This window comes from Conger conger, chromosome 4 (assembly GCF_963514075.1).
Source record: "Conger conger chromosome 4, fConCon1.1, whole genome shotgun sequence".
Lineage (NCBI taxonomy): Eukaryota > Metazoa > Chordata > Actinopteri > Anguilliformes > Congridae > Conger > Conger conger.
In genome coordinates, this window is record NC_083763.1 from 39,613,574 (window position 1) to 39,635,719 (window position 22,146).

General features: G+C 41.9%; 1 protein-coding gene and 1 pseudogene across 1 annotated transcript in view; one reads left to right on the forward strand and one right to left on the reverse strand.

The window, feature by feature from the left end:
* Positions 1-107: 107 nt before the first annotated feature.
* LOC133127778 (putative nuclease HARBI1) lies at positions 108-4,365 on the forward strand (annotated as a pseudogene).
* The window catches only part of dnah5l (dynein, axonemal, heavy chain 5 like), a 168,438-nt gene continuing 149,834 nt past the window's right edge, over positions 3,543-22,146 (reverse strand). Inside the window, exons 67-75 of the mRNA XM_061238957.1 lie at positions 21,854-22,018; positions 21,275-21,542; positions 20,670-20,791; positions 19,030-19,377; positions 17,899-18,087; positions 12,541-12,673; positions 5,916-6,124; positions 5,508-5,729; positions 3,543-4,686 (exon numbers count right to left, since the gene is read on the reverse strand). Of these exons, the coding sequence (XP_061094941.1) occupies positions 4,462-4,686; positions 5,508-5,729; positions 5,916-6,124; positions 12,541-12,673; positions 17,899-18,087; positions 19,030-19,377; positions 20,670-20,791; positions 21,275-21,542; positions 21,854-22,018 (1,881 nt within the window). The 3' untranslated portion in view covers positions 3,543-4,461. The remainder of the gene's footprint in view (positions 4,687-5,507; positions 5,730-5,915; positions 6,125-12,540; positions 12,674-17,898; positions 18,088-19,029; positions 19,378-20,669; positions 20,792-21,274; positions 21,543-21,853; positions 22,019-22,146) is intronic.

The window sequence follows — 22,146 nt, forward strand, 5'->3', positions numbered from 1 at the left end:
GTACCACTAGAATGGTTTGGATATACACTCAATGATCACTTTATTCGGTAGACCTGTACACCAGTTTGTTAATGCAAATATTTGCATTAACAATCGTGTAGGAGCAACTAAATGCATAAAAGCATTCAGACAAGATCAAGAGGTTCAGCTGTTTTTCAGACCAAATATCAGAAGGGGGAAGAAATATGGTCTAAGTGACTTTGTGCCGTGGGATGATTATTGGTGCCAGACAGGATGGATTGAGTATCTCAGAAACTGCTGATCTCCTGGGATTTTCACACACAACAGTCTCTACAGTTTGCAAAGAATGGTGAATCAAGTGAGCAGCAGTTCTGCAGGCAGAAATGCATTGTTAATGAGAGTGTTCAGAGGAGAATGGCCAGACTGGTCGAAGCTGACAGGAAGGTGACAGTAATGCAAAAAACCACACATACCAACAGTGGTATGCAGAAGAGCATCTCTGAACACAGAATGCATCAAACCTCTTAAGTGGATAGACTACAGCAGCAGGGGCCGGTTTTTCAAAAGTTTTAATCTGGATCAAATTGATCCAGATTTGGAAATCTCTTTTTCTGCTATCCAGGATCACGTAATCCATTTTATTTTTATGCTGGTTTTTCAAAGCAATGTGGGATTGGATTACTCTGATCCGGATTCAAACTTTTCAGGATTACCAAATCTGGATTACCTGTGGTCTAAATGGAACTATCACAATGTAGCTATGTAAAGAACAACAGGTAGAATAGTGTGGGGTCACTCCAATATGCTTTATTTGAACAGAAAATAGGACTGAACGGAACAGCAAACAAACAATATAAACATCCCCCTCCATTGTCCAATTCTTGGAAACAGGCAGTCCGCTCATCTGAGACCTACAACAAATAAATAAATACATACTTTACTCACAAATACATTATGGATGTTTCGAACAGGTTTCAAACAAAGATTTATTGAATTGAACTGGATAAAAAAGGCTTAAATGTCCATACTTAACAAAATAAATTACTTCTTAGTTCTTCTTATGAGTAGTTCTTCTTATGAGTTCTTCTTCTTCTTCATCATCATCATCTGCTTCGTCTGCTGTGGAGAGACCAGCTTGTCCAAGCTTGGCTTTTAGGAGGCGGATCTCAAGTCTGGCCTTGGTTTGCTGCAGTCGGGCAAGAATAAGCTGTTCCTCAGCTAGATGGATCTGTACTTCTGCCCTTTCAGTCTCTTTTTGCAGAAGTACCTTATAGGCGTCATCTTTCTTTGAGTGCTTTGAGCCTCTCTCTGGGGGTCCTGTGGGAACTAGGCCTTCTGGCTCCACCTGTGATTGACCTTCTCCCTCGATTACAGGGCTGAGATTAAGAATAAATGTTTCTGAAGAAGGCTCACTTTCTGCTGTCATCACAGGCTCACCATCCTCTGCAACATCTTGGATCCCATGCAGAGCTTCCGACTCTTCCACCGAAATCTTAGTTGCTCTGTTGTCCTCTTCTGGCATTCACATGTTGTGTGATTTCAGCCCAAATTTCCTTCTTCATTTTACTGCTCACTTCACCACCCTAGGCAGAACTAAAAGATCCTACCAATGACCTATAATGGCACCTAACACCCTCCAGTAGGGCGTGGGTTTCAGCAGCAGAGAAATTTCGGCTTTTTGAGTCCAAAGTTCCACCGCTTTGATGTAGCAAGCATCATTTTATAGGCCTTGGGTATGATTCCATTAATTGAACACAAGCTAAAGCAATTAAGCTAACAGGTGTGTTTGGGAAGACCAATTTACACAGTCATATGTATATTCAGCCTTTCTCAGAGGACTCAGAGAGAAGGTCACAGAGAGGCAGTGACATGGCAGGTGTCCATCACCACCACAGGAGAAGATACCGTCAAAGGGTGCATGTTGAGCGTATAGATCCACTGCAGAAATATACCAAAGAGGAGCTGTATGCTCAGGTTTTCTTTAGAAGAGCTGATATTCAGTATATTGTGGACCTTCTCAGGCCCAACCTCCAACACAGAACCCAAAGGAGTCATGGTCTGTCTGTGGAGGAACAGGTCCTCATTGCTCTTTGCTTCTATGCGTGTGGGACTTTCTACCAAGTTGTGGGTGACTACATGGGTGTGGAAAAATCAACTGTTTGTGATGTTCTGAAAAGTGTGTCAACTGCATTGGCCAACCTGATTAATGAATTTGTTTCATTTCCGAAGGATGACCAGATCATCCAGGCCAAGCAGAATTTTTTTCTTTTGGGGAATATGCCCAATACTATTGGAGCAATCGACTGCACCCATGTGCACATACAAGCACCTCATGAGAGTGTAAACCGAAAGGGGAGACACAGCATCAACGTTCAACTTGTGGGCAACGCTGAGCTCCTCATCACAAACTGCCTTGTGAAGTGGCCTGGGTCTGTCCATGATGCGCGCATCCTGAGGGAGAGCGCTCTATATAGAGAGCTCCAAACCAACCGACCAAATGGTATCATATTAGGAGACAGTGCCTACCCTCCCTCTTCTACCATGGCTGATGACCCCTTTTCTGGCTGCAAACACGCCTGAGCAGGCACGCTTCAACACTGCTCATTGCAAAACAAGATGCACCATTGAGCGCTTAAATGGAGTTCTGAAGAGGCGCTTTGCATGCCTTAACTACTTGAGAGTGGAACCACAGAAAGCATGCAACATAATACTTGCTTGCATTGTCCTACACAACATCGCGACCAGGTGCAAAGTCCCTCTCTGTGATAACATCCCTGATGCACCTGAGCCCATTGGAGACACTGACCAACCTCCGGCATTCTGTCAGAATGAGGGCCCGACTGGACGACCAATAAGAGATGCAATTGTTAGACACTATTTTTGATAAGTCCATGACTGATGATTGTGTCAGTGTGATTAATGTTTAATGAACAAAGACAGAATTTATTATTTGAGTTCAATATTGACAGCTGTTTTGGGGATTATTTTATGGGGCCGAAATATTTATAATTTATAATTTGCTGTACTGAAAGGTTGCTAGCCTACATAGCCTACCTACTTTATGTACTTCCTGTTGAACAATTCAAGTGAAATTGATGAATAAATATAAATACTGTAAAATGCATGATATAAATGTTTTATTATTTAACTAACCAATTTTAGTTACCTAGTTTTATTACTGATATCCACCATGAATCCACCCTCCTGCTGGGATCAGTTTAATCCTTTGGGATTTTTGAGATCAAAATGATCCCAATCCTACCAAAAAGTTTTGAAAAACCCAAACTCAAGGTTTGATCCGGATCAACAACAAGATTGGATTACGTGATCCAATCCAATTTCTGAATCCTTTTTTTCTTTTGAAAAACCCATTTTCAAGATTTTATCCAATCCGATAGCCGTAATCCGATCAGATTACTTTTGAAAAACCGGCCCCAGAAGACCAGTAAGTCTAAAAAATGAGTCTAGTATAAATACCTAATAAAGAGCTCACTGAGTGTATTTTATGTGATATTAACTCTAGCAGAATTTTAGATGGACATCTTTTCAGTCTACAGAGTAGTGTCTGAAAAACCAACACATTTTGTTTTATGTTTTTATTCCTGGAGGAAAGAAATATTACTAGAAATAAACAGCATACAAACAACATATTTTGTAGTCCTGGTAATGTCCAATGAAATATAGAAATTGACAGGTATGTTTAATATCTTAAAGTGCACTTTAATGAAAGGTAACAACTTCTTGAATCATTACTTAGTAGTCCGGGGCAAATTCTGAAGAACATAACATTATCTGTATGCAGAATTCTTTGAACACAATCTTTGCATAAATACATGCAATGCCATCAAACATGGAGAGGGACATTCTATGTATTCCTGTTAAAATAACACAAAGCCAAGGTGATATCACCATACCATGATTCATATCTCCAATGCAGTACATAAGTCAAATTGTGAAATAAGTTAAATTATAAATTCTGTGTATTTTTGCAATGTCTAAACAGACACGGCCTTGGAAGAAATCAGTCATCTATGTGAATATTTCTGAGTAAAGTGAAAACAGCTTTGACTCTCAGCAGAGGGCATGTTCAGTGACTTGATCCAGTTTTATATCGGTGAACATTTAAGTCAAAACATTATCAAACTATTTGTAGTATTATTCAGTCGGCTAATAAATAAGCAGTAGGCCTGAATTTGAATAATTAATGTGGGTCCAAACATCCATTACCAGCTTGATTATTTGAATTGTTCAGTTAATTAGACAATAAAACAAAATGGAATGACCGAAGCTGTCATTTAAAGATGTATAGTATCTCATCTCTGTGTCTAGAAAAGTGCTTGAATGAAAGAAAACTATTAATTCTTAATAGACTGCTATAGTGGTAAATATAATTATATAGCTGAAAAAAACATTCTAAAATTGGATTCTCAAAGGATCCTTAACACAAAAGAAGAATATGCATATGGAATATGACAGCAGCAATGCTTTGGGTGTCAGGTCTCATTTGGAGTCGCAGAGCAAAGCAACACCCCGCAGGGTCCAGTGCTCAGGCACCTGTGATGTGCGAAGGAACAGGGAAAAGATATAGGTGAGGTCAGTGCGTCTGGGTTTCTTGTAAACAGGGCAGGTGTACAAGCTAATACCCTGCTGTTGACGTTTGGGATCGGGAGGTGAGGAGGTGCTGATGGCATAGACGTGGACCACTGGGAGGGATGTGAACAGCACCTGCAGGAAAGTCAATCACACTGAGATAATTTAGACTGCACATATTCAGTATTACATATACAATATCAATTTAAAAAGTACTCTCCAACCCAACCCCCCACCCCCCCTTCCTAATGGTTTTGTCTCAATAGATCAATAAACCTTGCATCTGCCGACATTCTGAATACAAATTGAAAAGCACCGCATCCTTACACTTCCTTACTTTTTATATTATATGTCTGTTAAAATACTGTCAGTAGGACTTGCCAGTGTTATTCTCAAAAACATGTTACTAAACTGTAGTTCAGTAGTTAGTCAAATTTATAAAATATATGCAGTGTAACAAAATGATACAGAACATGAAAACTGAAGTTTTGAAGTCCCAAATTCAGGGGGCTTGTGTATGAAGCATGTCAGAGTAGGACTCTAGAATCTTATCATGACTTAAAATGAAAGGTAAAACAAAGTTCACAATACAACCATCCATCCACTATGTAACCCATTTATTCTTAGGCAGGGTTGGAGCCTATCCCGGCACACATTTGTGAGAGGCAGGAATATACCTGGACAGGTCACCAATCCTTTGCAGGACACAAACACCATTCACCATTCCTTCTTGCTGTGACATGACAGTGACAGGCGACTGTACCACCTTGCTACCCAAAATATACAGCCATAGATTTAATAACATTACATTTGAAATATTCCTGGTGGGAGGCTGATTCCTGGTGGGAGCCAAGTGTATGTATGCGACTAAACATCCCTAGCTTTGGAAGATGTGCTGATGGAGAAAGCAATACCAAATGATCATTATTAGATTTTCAAAATCATTTAACACAAACCTTGGGAGATGACTCTGTGAGTTTAGCGTTTCGCCGGTCCCACCCGGCACCATCCAGAAACAGCCCATAGATGTAGACTCCACCTATATCTGCTGGTGGGGGCCCTATCACATCCTCCCTCATCATTCTGGTGACATCATTGTGCAGGATCACAGTGTCAAGAGCCCAGCCTTTGGACAGGTTCATCCGTGTGGTCTCTTGGCGCATGGCTGTCAAGAAACCCTTTCAAAACCAAACACATATAAGAACTTGTGGCACAATAAATTAAATTGCTCAAACCACACTACCTTAAAAACAAACAAAAAAAGATCACATTGTTAAAATCCATGAGTTAAATCCATGAGTTACATCATACAGTAGAGTTCCACGTTCAAAACATACTCCTTGACCACCTTTCTTTGCCCTTACTTGGGGATTAAAGAAGCCAGTTAACCAGAACTGGTTGGGTCTCCCATTGAAAAGCCAGGTGTGGAACTGCTGGTTTCTCTCTAGCAGCTCTGTGAACCAGAAGCCCAGAGTGGCTGAATCCCAGGAGATCTTGTGCCACAGCTTGGGGATGCGGGCATCATACATGTTGTCTAGGGCATCCCTCAAGTCTTCAGACATGATGATGGTGCCTGGAGGACAGCAACATCCTTGTTAATCTGGGTGCTTATTTTCAGTATAACACACTGTCTGCCAGAATCAATGAGCTTCTCAAGATAAACAAACAAGCAGTAGTGACCACCTCAAATTTCACATTTCCTTGATGTGATGTCACCTCAGCTTTGCTGATATCTGTGACTGAGCCAGCTCAGGAGTTGAGGATAGTGCAGGATATTTTGCTTCACCCTTGGCTGTTATTTCTCTCATCTTATCCAAAGCAACGTAGAATATAACAGAAATGGTTGCAACTGACTAAAATGAGCAATAATGGCAAAACTGGTTAACTCACTAAAGCAACCAGTTTAAATACACTATGCTAAACTATGTAAAGTACTACATAAAAGCATAAACAATATAAACTAAAGCTCTATTTTTTGGAAAACCACTTTTTTGTACTTCTATAGAGTTTGCCCAATCCTCCCTGAATTCGGTGTACATGATCTGCAGCATGGCCCAGTGTTAAACTGCTGAGGAAATTTCCATCTGCAGGTAGGGCTGCTTGATTGTGGCAAAAATCATAATCATGATTATTTAGGTCAATATTGAGATGATGATTGTTTAACACCTTTACGCATTGACTTTGGAACAGCATCCATTTTTTAAACTTTTTTCAAAACTTGTTTTTACAGTGGATTTCCTTGAACTTTAAAAACAAAGAAATAAATTTGCCCCATGTGGCCTTCGGGGAAAAAAAACACAGTTTAGAGACATTTCGCCTTCATTTTGAAATCTCAATCGATGTAATGACCTGTGAGGCTAATGTAATTACACCAGATGCGTTGCGTACGCGTAGCGAAAACAAAATGACAATTTGCACGCATTCTGTCACACCAGAAGCGTTCTTCTACGCACAGTCCACCAGTGTATTCTCCAGATTCTTTAGAGACATGCTTTGCAATCCCTTGTACATACGTAAGTGTTAATTAAACTTTCATTAATATCACAATTACCTGCTTGCATCTTCGATACAGTTTAAAGTAGGCTACTTTACTCCTATTTGCTGTAGTTTCATGTTTTTTCCAAGTTGATGCATCATTAGATTAGTCTTATTGACACGTTCCAGTTTTGGCTTTAGGCTTCCAAGCCTTCTGACAAGCTCTATTCACTCCATGATAAAGGATAAAAACATGCAGTAGCTATATCAACAGCAACGTCTATATTAGCAAAGAGTATACATATTTAGTCTTAATGTAGTTTTCCTTGAGAAAAAAATACAAGGCATCCAAATTACTTAAATGGGCTACAGCATGCAATATCTTCACCCAAAGCCATTTCTGTTATAAGGTGGGCTGGAGGTTGTAGTTTGTAACTCCTGGTGCATCTCGACAATGAAGTAGAAAGTTCCGTCTTTCTCAAGACTCTCGCACATGTGTTTACGTGCGTGTACTGTCACGTTTCATGTTTGTCATGTCATGTTTTATGTTTAGTTATTGTCTTGGTTATGTTATTGTCATGTCATGTATTATGTTAGTCTAGTCTTACCATGTTTTTATGTTTCATGTCATGTTATGTTTCATGTTTAGTTGTTACGATTTAATTGTTAGTCTTGCCATGTCATGTTATATAGTATAGTTGTTGTATATTGTCATTGTTTTGCAAACTTGTTATGTCACAATTTATGTTCCATGTTATGTTGCACTGTTCATTGATTTAGCATACACTTTTCCATGTCTTTCTGCAAACCTTGCATTCCTGCTTTCTCTCTCTCCCTTTCTGTCACTCACACCCTAATTGTTTCAATTTCTCTTGTCTATTTACTAACCTACTAATGCTAGATCAGGATTGGGTAATACTAACATTCTAATCATGTGTTCATGTTACCTTACGTTTCTTGTGCATGTCATTTACTAATTTATTAATGCTAGGGCATCTATCCATCCATCCATCATCACCCGCTTATCCGGAGTCGGGTCACGGTGGCAGTAGGCAAAGCCGGGTATTCCAGGCATCCCTCTCCCCAGCAACGCATTCTAGCTCCTCCTGGGATCCCAAGGCATTCCCAGGCCAGGAGAGACATATAATCTCTCCAGCGGGCTCTGGGTCTCCCTCGGGGTCTCTGCCCAGTTGGACGAGCCCGGAAAACCTCCAAAGGGAGGCGCCCGGGAGGCATCCTGATCAGATGCCCGAACCACCTCAATTGGCTCCTTTCGACGCGAAGGAGCAGCGGCTCTACTCCGAGCTCCCTCCGGATGTCCGAGCTCCTCACCTTATCTCTAAGGCTGAGCCCAGCCACCCTACGGAGGAAGCTCATTTCGCCCGCTTGTATACTCGATCTCGTTCTTTCGGTCACTACCCAAAGCTTGTGACCATAGGTGAGGGTTGGGACGTAGATCGACCAGTAAATCGAGAGCTTCGCTTCTGGCTCAGCTCCCTCTTCACCACGACGGTCCGATGCAACGCCCGCATTACTGCTGACGCTGCACCGATCCACCTGACGATCTCAAGCTCCCTTCTACCCTCACTCGTGAACAAGACCCCGAGATACTTGAACTCCTTCACTTGGGGCAAAGACTCGTTCCCAACCCGGAGGGAGCAATCCATCGTTTTCCGGCAGAGAACCATAGCCTCGGACTTGGAGGTGCTGACTCTCATCCCGGCCGCTTCACACTCGGCTGCAAACCGCTCCAGTGCGCGCTGAAGGTCACAGTCCGATGAAGCCAGCAGAACCACATCATCCGCAAAAAGCAGAGATGCGATTCTGAGGTCACCAAACCGACACTCTCCTCACCTCGGCTCTGCCTTGAGATCCTGTCCATGAATACCACAAACAGGACCGGTGACAAGGGGCAACCTTGGCGGAGTCCAACACCCACAGGAAACGTGCTTCACTTTGTGCCGAGAATGCGGACACAGCTCTCACTTAGGTTATACAGGGGCCGGATGGCTTGTAACAACGGACCCGGTACCCCATACTCCTGCAGTACACCGCACAGGGTTCCCCGGGGGACACGGTCGAAAGCCTTCTCCAAGTCCACAAAGCACATGTGGACTGGATGGGCAAACTCCCATGACCCCGCCAGCAACCCTGCCAAGGTAAAGAGCTGGTCCACTGTTCCACGACCAGGACGGACGCCACACTGCTCCTCCTGAATCCGAGGTTCGACCGTCGGTCGGAGCCTCCTTTCCAGCACCCTAGAGTAAGCTTTCCCAGGGAGACTGAGGAGTGTGATACCCCGATAATTGGAGCACACCCTCCGGTCCCCCTTCTTGAAAATGGGGACCACCACCCCGGTCTGCCACTCTGCAGGTACTGTCCCCGACCTCCACGCGACACTGAAGAGGCGTGTCAGCCAAGACAGCCCAACAATGTCGTGAACAGGGGCCTCCGCCAGACGTTCCCAGTTTACCCTCACTACACTTTTGGGTTTACCGGGTATGTCCGGCAGCCTCCCCGGCCACTTGATCCAACTCACCACCAGGTGGTGATCAGTTGACAGCTCTGCTCCTCTCTTCACCCGAGTGTCCAAGACATACGTCCGCAGGTCTGATGATACGACCACAAAGTCGATCATCGGTCTTTGGCCTAAGGTGCTCTGGTACCAAGTACACTTGTGAGCTACCCTATGCTCGAACATGGTGTTTGTTATCGACAATCCATGACCAGCACAGAAGTCCAATAACAAAACACCACTTGGGTTCAGATCAGGCAGGCCATTCCTCCCAATCACCCCGCTCCAGGTTTCTCCGTCATTGCCCACGTGAGCGTTGAACTCGCCCAGCAGAACTATGGAGTCTCCGGGTGGCACCCTTTCCAGGATGCCGCCCAGTGATACTCTGAACTGCCGTTTGGTGCATAAGCACAAATGACAGTCAGAGCTTTCCCCCCAGCGACACGTAGTCGCTTAGAGGCGACCCTCTCGTTCCCCGGGTGGAACTCCAACACAGTGGTGCTCAGCCGGTGGCTTGTGAGTATGCCCACACCCGCCCGGCGCCTCTCACCTTGAGCAACTCCAGAAAAGAACAGAGTCCAGCCCCTCTCCAGGAGTTTGGTTCTGGAACCAGTACTGTGCGTGGAGGTGAGCCCAACTATATCTCGTTGGTACCGCTCCGCCTCCCGCACTAGTTCCGGTTCCTTCCCCACCAGAGAGGTGACGTTCCACGTCCCCAGAACCAGTCTGCAATGCGAGGATCAGCACGCCCGGATCCCCGCCTTTGCCTACTGCCCGTTGGGCAAAGCACCCGACTCCGATGCCGACCCCTGCAGGTGATGAGCCCACAGGGCGGCGACCCCACGTGACCAGTTTGGGCTGTGCCCGGCCGGGCCCCATGGGATAAGGCCCGGCCACCAGACGCTCGCCAACAAGCTCCCCTCCCGGGTCTGGCTCCAGCAAGGGTTTCCCTTTTCCGGGCGAGGTAACTGGGTCATTGTGTGGCCGTATCATGGAGTCTTTGAATCGCTCTTAGTCTGGCCCCTCCCCCAGGACCAATTTGCCTTGGGAGACCCTACTGGGGGCTAACAGTGCCCCCGACAACCTAGCTCCCAGGATCACCGGGACACACAAACCCCTCCACCACGTTAAGGTGGCGATACCTCAGAGGGGCTAGGGCAGGATAGGTTTATTACTAACAATTACTAATTACCTTGTCAACTTGTCAATCCTCCACACCTGATTTCCATTCTCTTGCTGCTCTCAAACGAATTGTCTACACCTGTCTACACCTGCATATAAGCTCAGTTTCATGTCATGTCTGTGCAAAATTGTTTGCCTCCTGTTCGTCAGTGCATCTTGTCAAGCCATTTGTCTACCCGTTACGATCCAAGCCTGTTTATTGACCATTGTTTATTGACCATCGCCTGCCTGTACCACGACTTTGCCTGCTGTTTTTGTGCTTTGGCCCCGTGGAGCAGACTTCGGTCTTGACTCTTGCACCGTCATTGACCCTGAGCCTGCCTATCATCCGCCTGTACTTCTGCCCCGCTGACAGCTTTCCTGGCTACCGGACTTCCCACATGGTGTACCGACTACGGCACTGCCTTCTCCCTCGGTACTGCGCTTTGGTTTTCTGGCTGGATATTTACTTGTATGAACATTGTTTTTGACTACGCTCTCTGGATATTCCCCAAATAAAGCCCTGACGGGACTTTACTACACTACTGTTTCTGAGTCGTGCATTTTGGGTCCAAACCCCCCACGTACCCGTCTCATGTACTTTGAGTTTGGGCTTTGTGGGAGGGGCGGAGTGCACCACTGCAAAGAAAAGGGGTGTGCCGGATTTACAAGACAAAACGAGAACAACATTAATAGAATGCAGTAGAAAAACAGTTTTCCAAATTTTTTTATTTTCATAATTGTGGGAAGCCAAAATCATAATTGAAAATAAAATGTGTTTAATCGGCCAGCCCTAGCTGGAAAGGAATATTTCTGAACTCAAAGGATTCTGCAAGGAAGAGTTGAAACAAAACTCGAAAGAATGTTGGCAGGCAACAAGAAATGTTTGGAAGCTGTTATTTCTGCCACCGGTGCTGTTACTAAGTACTGATTGACAGTGTGCCAAAACCTTTGCACCTCAAATTTACGGTTTTATTTATTTAATCTTTTTTATCTGTTCAGCAAATAAAATTGAATTGTGCAGTACAAGTTATCGAAATATGACATGATTATCTTTGTACCTTCCTTTTACTTTTGAATACCACCCTATATACCTCATATTCATCCCATTGTTCCCCTATTCGATCTTATTTATATTTTATGATTTATAGAGCAATTTTCAAACTGGTGTTTCCTACTTTCTTCCTTTCTTCCTTTGCACTGCTTTAAATTCCGGACTTCATAAATGGTCGCATTTTCATGCATCAAGTAAGAGAATATGCTGTAAACTCAGTGTGCACTTTATTAGGTATTTATTAGACTTCTACTGCTGTAGCCTATCGACTTAGTTATGATGCTTTTAGTGTTCAGAGATGCTCTTCTGCTTACCACTGTTGTAATGTGTGGTTATTTGCATTACTGTCACCTTCCTGTCAGCTTTGACAAGTCTGGCCTTTTTTTTTTTTTTTTGCACCATTCTTTGCAAACTCTAGAGACTAGTGTGCGTGAAATCAGCAGTTTCTGAGATACTCAAACCACCCTGTCTGCCATCAACAATCATTCCATGGTCAAAGTCACTTAGATCACATTTTTTTCTGATGGTTGATGTGAATGTTAACAGAAGCTTCTGACCCGTATCTACATGACTGTATGCATTGCACTGCTGCCACACAATTGGTGGATTAGAAAATCGGATGAATAAGTAAGTGTAATAAAGTAAAAATGTTCCTAATTAAGTACTCAGTGAGTGTATACTACCTTGTTGGCCACAAATGGTTTATGACAGAATACAACACTTGTTATCCTTGATCAAGAACTGAATTCGGCCCCATGTCTCTCCAAAACCTTCACACACTCACCGTCGATGGCAAGTTTGAGGTCGGTGAGGGTACTGCGGACCCGTCCGATGATGCGCTGCATACGGTCAATCTCCTGTCGTAGGAATATATTCATGGGCTGGAAAAGTCCCATCTTCTGAAGACGGGCTTTCACCTAAAAACATTCCAAAACAATAGCAAACAATTATGCCAGTATTTAAACAGTGGTCCTGCACCACATTGAATTTGAAATGAAACAATGAATATGTGGTTAAAGGCACAGTCACCTTGGAGTATTGGTAATCATATATCAATATCAGTCCCTTCATTTTAGGGGACCAAAAAGTAATTAGACAGCTTCTCAGCTGTTTCTGATTAGTATTGTGTATTCAATCGCTTCCATAGTCCAGCTATAAGAAATATTTCAGTATGTAGTCTTGATTCTAGGCTTTTGATTGATTGCCTTTGGTTATTGCTGTTTGCCAACATGAGAACCAGAGTTATACCAGTGACAGTCAATGAAAAAAAACAAAAACAGATTTTAACATAAATTGTTTGGAACATCAGTAAGAAGAAAGAGAGCAATGGTGATCTCAGTAATGACAAAGGACCTGGTAGGCCAGGGAAGACCTGTGGACAAGAATTCTCACCATAAAGAAACAAAAACCCCAAACACCTGTCCAACTGACCAAAAACAAGCTTTAGAGTGTAGTTATAGATGTGACCACTATCCACAGAAAACTTCACAAACAGAACTACAGAGGCTACACTGCAAGATGCAAACCCTACTTAGTCCAAAAAACAGCATCCAGGTTACAGTTGGCGAAGAAGTACTTAAAAGAGCCGGCAGAGCAAGACATACCAGTAACAACTAAATGTTTTGGACAGACATAGGCCTATTACACCTTTAAAAGTACACAAACTTCCATTTTTATTCGACATTTTCCACCTTTTCAAACTCTGCTTTCCCAGGAGGTCTCCAATCCAAGTTATGGAAGTAAGATGAAGCTGCGGCAGTCTGCTCCTGTCTACTCAAGCAGGTGCAGCCAGCCAGTCCATGTTCGCAGGTTGACTTCCTTCTCACTAGCTGCGGCATTCCCTGCCTTCATCTGGTAGGCCATATTTCCTCTGCTACTAGTATGTCTCCTCAGATCCGAGCTCAAGTCTTGCAAGGTAAACATGGTTACCTTTTTGTTGCTATCACCTGAATGTCATAAACGGATCCTTGATTGTGGTAATGTGCTCGCACTGTCAAAACTGCAGATCCTCAGCTACAGCATTCTCTCATCATTGGCAAATTTGTTTACCATAATAATTTGTGCTGTTTATCCTGACTGCCGTCAAGAGTTGGACTCTTAGGCTATATCTCCCTAGTATGCGATTTACAATGACGTTACGGTGGGGGATCATTTCATGAGTACCACAGAACCTTTTCTGCGAAAGCTGCTTTGTTTATCTCACAGTTCAATGTTGATTGGTCCTGCCTGGACACGGAGCTTCTGATTCGCCATTGCAGTGGCCACAAAGCTCTCGCCTGCACCGTATATAGCGCAATCGGGCACTCAGTCAAACTTTGTCCAAACTTTGTGCAAGTTTGTTTAAGTTCTTGCTCTCTCGTATCTGGTACCAATGAAATGGGTCCATCTTTTAACCTGAAGCATCATGAGACCAACATACGGGGGAGGAAAGTCAATTATTTGAATCACTTAGTCACCTCTGTAACCATTTCAATGAAGGTGTTTGTGAATGGCCCAATTGTAAATTTCCCCATATTTGCGGTATATGCAAGGATCCTCACCTGAAATCAGTGTGCCCTCACAAGTGTGCCCTCACCTTGCAGGTAGACTCACTTTTGGATGCAGGAGTAGTCCACAAATATTTAACAATTTGGCAGAAGCACTATGCTGGATTTTGTTGAATAAAGAGTATCTCCAATTTGTGCTATACCTATTAGATTTCCTTTTGATTGATTTCCCATCTAACCATCCAAGCCCCGAGCTAGAATTTCAATAGTACACATTTACATTTACATTTAAGAAAACTATCAGGCCGGCTACTTCCATCGAGTTACTGGGTGTTAATCTAGACAGCGTTATGCAACAAGCTTCTCTTCCCCTTGATAAAGTAGACTGCATTATTAACCCTTCAAGTCTGGGCCGGTGTGTTTTTTTTTGTTGCATGAATTCCTTTTTTTGCAGTTAAATTTTCAATCATTATGGTATCAGGATATACCATTTAAATGCAATAAACTCATGGTTCTATCTGTATAACCTGTATGCCATTGCTTTAGCGACAACAGTTCCTTATGTTAAAACGTGAGTGGCAAAACAAGCACGGAAAGACTTTAGCTCCATATAACTGGCTAGTGGTATGGTATTGAAGAAACGACTGAGATGCATTTCAGCTAATGGCATTACATTTCCAACGATGTATTGTTTGTTAGGCTTGCAGAAAACAACACAGCATTGCTCTGCCTGTGTAACAAAACATTTCTTGAGATTTTATGGCCAAAAAGGTTGTCGTTTTACAATAATTCATGTATTTTTCGATGCCTACGTTGAAACAGAGGACATCCTAGAGGGCATTTTCATTGACATGACCCCATTTTATATCAGTGAGCATCTAAATATACTCCCAAAATATTTTTGTATTACTCAGTATGCTTATAAATAAGGAACACACCTGCTTTTGAATAATAAATAATGTGAAATTGTGGAATGTGTTTGACTTGTTGATGGAGGTTGCGTATTTGACAAAAATGTCAATCAATGGACCTCAATGAATATATTAGTATACAAGATGGAATTGTGATTATTGTACTTATTTTTTACAATCTTCTCAACCTGTCGCTGTCTGAGGAAAGCACAAGGAGAGCTAAAGGTAGGGGTGACAGGTGGGGCGAAGCGCAAACACTTTTTCTTCAAGATAAAAATACAGTATTTTACATGCCATAAGACTCATAATATAATTTAGTTTCCATGTGTCTTTTGGAGTCTCCAAATGTCCTTTTAGGAAAACAACTTAGCTTAGAAAAACAACACAGAATGCTAATTTCTGGAGATATTGTCATCAAAAAGGGGATTTGTTCTGCGTTTTACCTGTGACTTCTAAGTGTGCCAGGTACCACCACAATAATATGTATCCACTCAAAAACAGAAAATATTTTCAGTGAAAAAAAATCTTCCACTTCCACTGTGTTTGAGCTTATGTAAAACAACAAACTTCAAACAAACATGATGCAGAAGAATAAGCAGAATCCCTTTAGCTGTTCACAGATGCAGCTCCATCTGAGGGTTTTGGTGGTTTCCTCCAAGGTCAATGGTTTGTAGGTAAATTGCCAGCGAAAGTCCTAATTTCTGTCAACCACGAATGGATCGTATTTTTTTAAATGTATCTGATAGTATTCACATGCTTTTTGTGGGGTTCTATGCGGCAATGCAGCAGAAAAAAAACATATTCTGTTGTGACAATGACGCCATAGTAGTAATCAATAAAGATACCGATCTAACTCAAGAATGATCATGCCCTTAGTGTGACACCTAGCCTGGCTTTCCATCATTTATAACTTCATTGCTACAGCAGAGCACACTCTCCCAGCTCCGATTTCAGGAATTCCATCGTCTCTGTCCAATAGCCAATTGGCATCCAATACTGTGTCTATCTGTCAGAACTGTTCCTGACCTGAACTCTAATATGACTGTATTGCTTTTGGTTTCTCTGTATCTGGTCCTGGTTTCTACTGTCTATGCATTTCTTGTGTATTAATTTGTTGTTTGTCATGTGCAACCTTCTTATATTCACAGCTTGGTGGCAGGCATTCATTTCCATTTCTCTGCATGAGATCTCATACATAACGGCAAACGGAGCACCAATGAGCAGGCATTGGTTCAGCTTGCATCTCAGTGCCATTCTGGTTAAATGTGGACTATCGCCCTACATGGCCTATCCATCCCTACTTTAGAAATCCTAGGCCACTGGTCTTCATCTACTTACACAGCATACATACAACTCCATGTACAGTCCCCTCCTGAAGTATTGGAACAGCAAGGCCAATTCCTTAGTTTTTGCAATACACTGAAGACAATTGAGTTTGAGGTAAAAAATATGTACAAGAGATAACCAAGATCCAAATTTCAGCTTGTATTTCCTGTTATTTTTTTCTAGATTTGTTACAAAACAAATGAACATATTACCTTTATGTGATAACTTACTTTCATGTACTTAACTTACTTTCATGTACTTAAATACTACCTGTTCCATTACATTTGCTCACCTAAAAATTGGGTAGTCTGATACCAAAGCTGCTATGTTATCGTTTAACACATCTAGGTGTAAATACCAGGAAATGAAAGCTGAAATTCTGAACTCTTGCCTTGTGTTCATCTTTTTATCTCAAGCGCAAATGTATTCAGTGTATTGCACAAACAAAGGAATTGGCCTTGGTGTTCCAATACCTTTTGAAGGGACTGTATGTATATGGTGGTGTTGATGGTATAAGCATGGCATCACTTGGTTACCTTCGACTTTGCAAGTGTTCAGAGTTGCCAAGCTGGCAGACTCTTGGGGGGCTCTTCTCCAAATCAATGTGAATTCACATAATTTAAATTTAAATTTAATGTTTTTATTCCAGGCCTTGCCATTCATCGATCACTGCAGACAGATCAGCATCCCCCCTCGCCAGAGGGGTCATTTAAAGTGAAGGAGTCATCACCAAAATTTCTATTGTACTACACATTTCATTGTTAAATCTCTCAAACTTTTATTCTGGAGTCTCTGTGATTGAATTACCTAGCCTACACCTGCTTAGCACCAGCCATTTGGCACTCTTAAGCATGTTGACATGGAACGCCTGTCATTCCTTGCGAAAAAAAAAAAGGCATAGGCAGTATTCATTGATACTGATTGGTGCCTTAGTAAATAAGACATTAATCTCAGACAGACCGTGAACAACCAACATACCCATGTCATGCCACATTTTTCAGGTTTTATGCATGCAAAATGTGGCCCTATGTGTCTTCCTCAGCTTAAATTGCAGTTTCACAAACCTAGTCCTTCACAAAATTCAATTCTGCATATAAAACTCAATTCAGTCCAGGACTAAAGTTTAGTCTATGTAAGTGAAACCAGCCTACTGTATAGTGTTCCACGTATATTTTCTACAATTGAACAGACTTTCTGCCATAATGTGATTTTAGAGGGTAAATAATCCCTCTGAGCATGAAAAAGGTAGTTAAGAAATATTTAGCTTAATAAATGCAGTCAGGTGGAGTTTATCTAATGCTGCATGTATTCAGAGAGAGTTTATCTCATGCTGCATGTATTCAGAGAGAGTTCATACCTCATGCAGTATATCATCAGGGGTAGTTTACCTTGTGTGGTATGTATACAGGGGGAGTTTACCTCATGAGGTATGTAGTCAGGGGGTAGTTTCTCCAGCATCTCATCTGCCAACCTCAGTACTGTAGCCTCGCGGGTCTCCCCTCCCCCACTTCCACTGTCCTTGGGCTGAATGTTGACAATGGTGCTCAGTGTCTCATTGGCCATGTTGGTCTGATAGGTGATGTCAGCATTTGGATGGAGCCCAAAAACCTGTTGGAAATGCAAACAACAGCAATTTTGCTTTCATATACAGGTTTCGTTTGGTTAGAAGGGGTTTCCACCTTGCTACTAGGGGTAGGAATCACAGAGTAACTCACGATATGATACTATTACAATATTACAAAAGACAGTATCACAATATGGGTGATTCTGTGATATGCTATATATTGCAAGAAAATCACTTAAAATCACAATATCTGTGTCACTGAAGAAAAAAATATTTTTCAAAAAGCAGGAATCAACCATTTACTGTAAGTGGTGTGAGGTTCCCATAAATTTAGATATACACAAATTCTCACATAAATTAGATGGCACTATGCATAGATTGCATCGAGCTAGCCTAAATTCTAATTTTCAGATTTAATACAGTTCTTTTTTGGGGGTCTTGCTTATAAAATACAATATTCACAGGCAAAAACAGGTGAGTGTCAAGCCCTTTACTTCATATACCATGAAACTTAATGTAAGTTAAACCCAAATCTAACCCACAGAATAATATCTACCCATCCTGAACTGAAAGGCCTCCGTTTCACAGAAATAAGAGGAAACGTATTAAATATAATTGGCTTAAATAATGGTTTTCTCTGCAATTATTTCAATAAGACATTTAGGGGCTGTAGGCAAAAGGCAAAACCTTTGAAAACAAGTAATTCCCTCTCTGACATATCATTTCACAGAACTAAAGTTCCCAGTACTTGAAGTGGTCATTTTTACCCATGTAGGCCTCCGTTAGTACATATTGCAGACCGACAGAGTCTTACTAGACATACAGTATGCCACTGACTCATTGCACTCACTGCACTTTGTCTAAATGCTGAGTACCAAGTGCAGAGACAGTGAGTTTCAATGAAGTTGAATTTCAGAGCATACAATGGACAAATAGCAATTCTGTGAAATGGTCATTATTATTCACACCATGTTGATCTCCCTCACCTCTGGAGAGTCCACAAGAGGCAGGGTGTCAATATGCTGCAGGTAATCCTGTAAACTTTTTCCCTTGGGGATGGCATAGCCCTTGTAGAAGCAGAAATGGTCACCGAACATGCTTTCACTAAACCAGACCGTGGCAAAGGTGTTGAGCAGGTGCTTGTCCCGGTCGTCTGTCACGCGGCCTCCATACTGCACCTCACCCAGCATGTATCGCAGGCAGCTCCAATTCACCCCCCTCTTTACATCCATCTCATCAAGGTGGTTCTGAACAAACTGCACACTGGATGTGAAGTCTGCCTGGTTGAATTCATATGGAATGTTCCAACCCAAAGGGCCAAATTTTCGCCTTTCCTTTAATAACAGGGAGCAAAGAAAAAATATTTTTTCAGCTATTAATATTACAGCAACAGTGACAGAAAGTGACATTAAAGTGACAGCAAATGTAAAAAAAAGTTTTTTTTTATAAATATTAGCAAAAACTAGCTGCAGTCTTGTGCAGTACATGAATTATAGAAAACAATAATTCACTAACATAAATGAACCATTTAATACATTATATTCATGACCTATAACTGCTGCCCCATTGTGGTACTTTACAACACATTATTGTTTTGTTTAAAAATATAAACTGCAATGTAATAAAACCACAAAATGCTGATGCCAGAATTTTAAAAAGACTCCACTAGCAAGAACAGTAGTTTAGATGTTTAGCCACTTATTGCAAAACAGGACAATACAACTCCAGCCCCCCCTCACCACACTCAGACAATAAAAGGTATATTCTAAAAATCCTTGATACCATTTCTCTATGTCAAAAAGCATGTTCCAATATAAGAACAAAAATATACAATTCAGAAGTTGAATAAAGACATAGTTTTTTTTTCTTAGCTCACATTTATTGCACGTCTGGCCGACCTATTTCTGGTTTGGTAGAAATATAAGTTTGTTCAGCTAATTATTCCATACAGACATATTTATGGAACCAAATGTGCTTATGAAGCTATGACTGTTTTCTGACAAATGTTTATGTATATTTGGTGATCTGTTCAACCATTTTAGAGAAAACTATCTGCCTATCTATTTGCTGGGACAATACCCAAGCAAATGTCTTCTTGAACTGTTTCTTATTGTTGTGAAAATGCTAAATGCTAGGTCATTTCAGAACTGAACTAATGGAAAACATGGTAAGCTTATTGTATGGGGTTTTCTACCCTTCCCAAAAAGGTATAATGTGTCATATTCAGGTCACGGACAGTTTAGGAATATTGCTGCGGTCGCATAGCAGAATTAATATTCAGATGTGTGGAAAACATCCAATGAGTGCTTTGCCGGCAAATCTTTGTCTGACAAATCTGTGCAGAATACACTAAGCTTTCACCACAGGGATGGGCTATATCACTGTAAAACTTTTTAGTTTATCCTGGCAGTATTTATCCAGCTGTTATGCATATATGCCTGTAGGATACATCAATATCAGAGGACAGTTTTTTTCAGTGCGTGCATGGGTTGAAGATTGGTGGTACAGCCGATATTGACACTTTTATAGGAAAAGTACAAAATAAGTGGAAATTGCCCTCTAGGGGGGCAAAGTGGAAATAGTTAAGGTGGGTGTGTATAGTTAAGGATGAGATACTTAGTCAGACCTGTACAGTGGTGTGGAGAAAAGCCACAGCAAACAGCAAGGGTTTCCATTGTGGCAGGTTGCTGATATCCAGCTGCTCCTGGGTCACGCTATTGTATGTCCTCTTCAGCCCAGCTTTCACACCTTGAAATGAGGACAAAATCCCAGACTACAACTGAGACGTTTTCATCTCAAAGAATTAGAGAAGTCATAGTTTTAAAAAGCCATGATATTCCTATAAACTATGCAAAAATACATTTCATAAAATATGTACGTGTACCAAATTATACATCAAAATGGTTCCAAGTTAACCAAGCTTTCACCAATATTTCTGTGATGCTAAACAAGCACTATTAATAAGTGTATTAAGTTAAGTTTCCGCATGATTAATTAAATACATTCCCGTGCCCCACAATAATAATAATATAGGTTCCTGAGGCACAGTTGTTCATCTGAATGAGTAAAATCTACTGGCGTAGATTTATATGTTTGCTTTTTTAAATCATTTTCTGTTTTCCATTAACCATAGCCAAAGATGCACACTTGATTAGTGAATCTAGCATTGGATAACCGAGTTAGCGACATATATAATATAGGGCCCTGGTCTGCAGCCTAACTAGGGCCTACCTTGAGGAGGCTCATTGGTGAATTTGATAGAGGACTGCAGCAAGTTGATAGGAAATTTTGGGTGCACCTCAGTGGTGACCCACACCCTGAATCCATCGTGCATGCTCTCACACACTGTGACAGTGTCTAGCAGCTCATCCAGGAAGTCCAGCCCCAGATGACAGTTCTGCAGTAGCAGCCAGCCTCCATCAGCCATGCTCTGAGACAGCAGCCGGCGGGCATGCACCTCCTGGCCCTGCCCCATGGAGATGGCCCTACATGGTGTGCTCTGAGGGGGAGGGAAATGCTCATTCTAAGCAATATTCCCTTACATTGAGTCAAATGGAATTAAATCTAGACAAGAAAAAGTACAAAGATAATTCCTCCTAAAGAATCATAAAAATGAACTGTCCCCACTTAATTGTTTCAAGTTTTATTAAATGTTTGGTCACATGCCTTGTTACAAATGCCACATTTTCTTGCAGAAAATGAACAGCTGCCTGGCTCCAGGAATACATTATACTCTCTGGGTAATCTGTGACTTATAAAAGACGCATGCTTAAGAGCCATTTTGGATGTGAACAAAACCTCTTAGCGTACCTTTATTTTGGCCAACCTCTCTATGTTTTCTGTGGGGTCAGAGCCCATGGACAGGAAACAGATCAGGGGGGTCCTTTTGTCACTCTCTGCCAACATGGCCTCCATATCCAGTATGACACCCTCAGCATATCTGCTCCCTAGTGACTCAGCGATGTAGTGTCGGGCCTGTAACACAAAGCCCCACCACTCTTTAGTTTACGGTGTGATGGAACAACAACAATGGAGAAAAATCTTATTCAATCACTATTAAAGTTTTCTCTAAAGCAGTGGCTTGTATTTCAGGGGTGGGATTC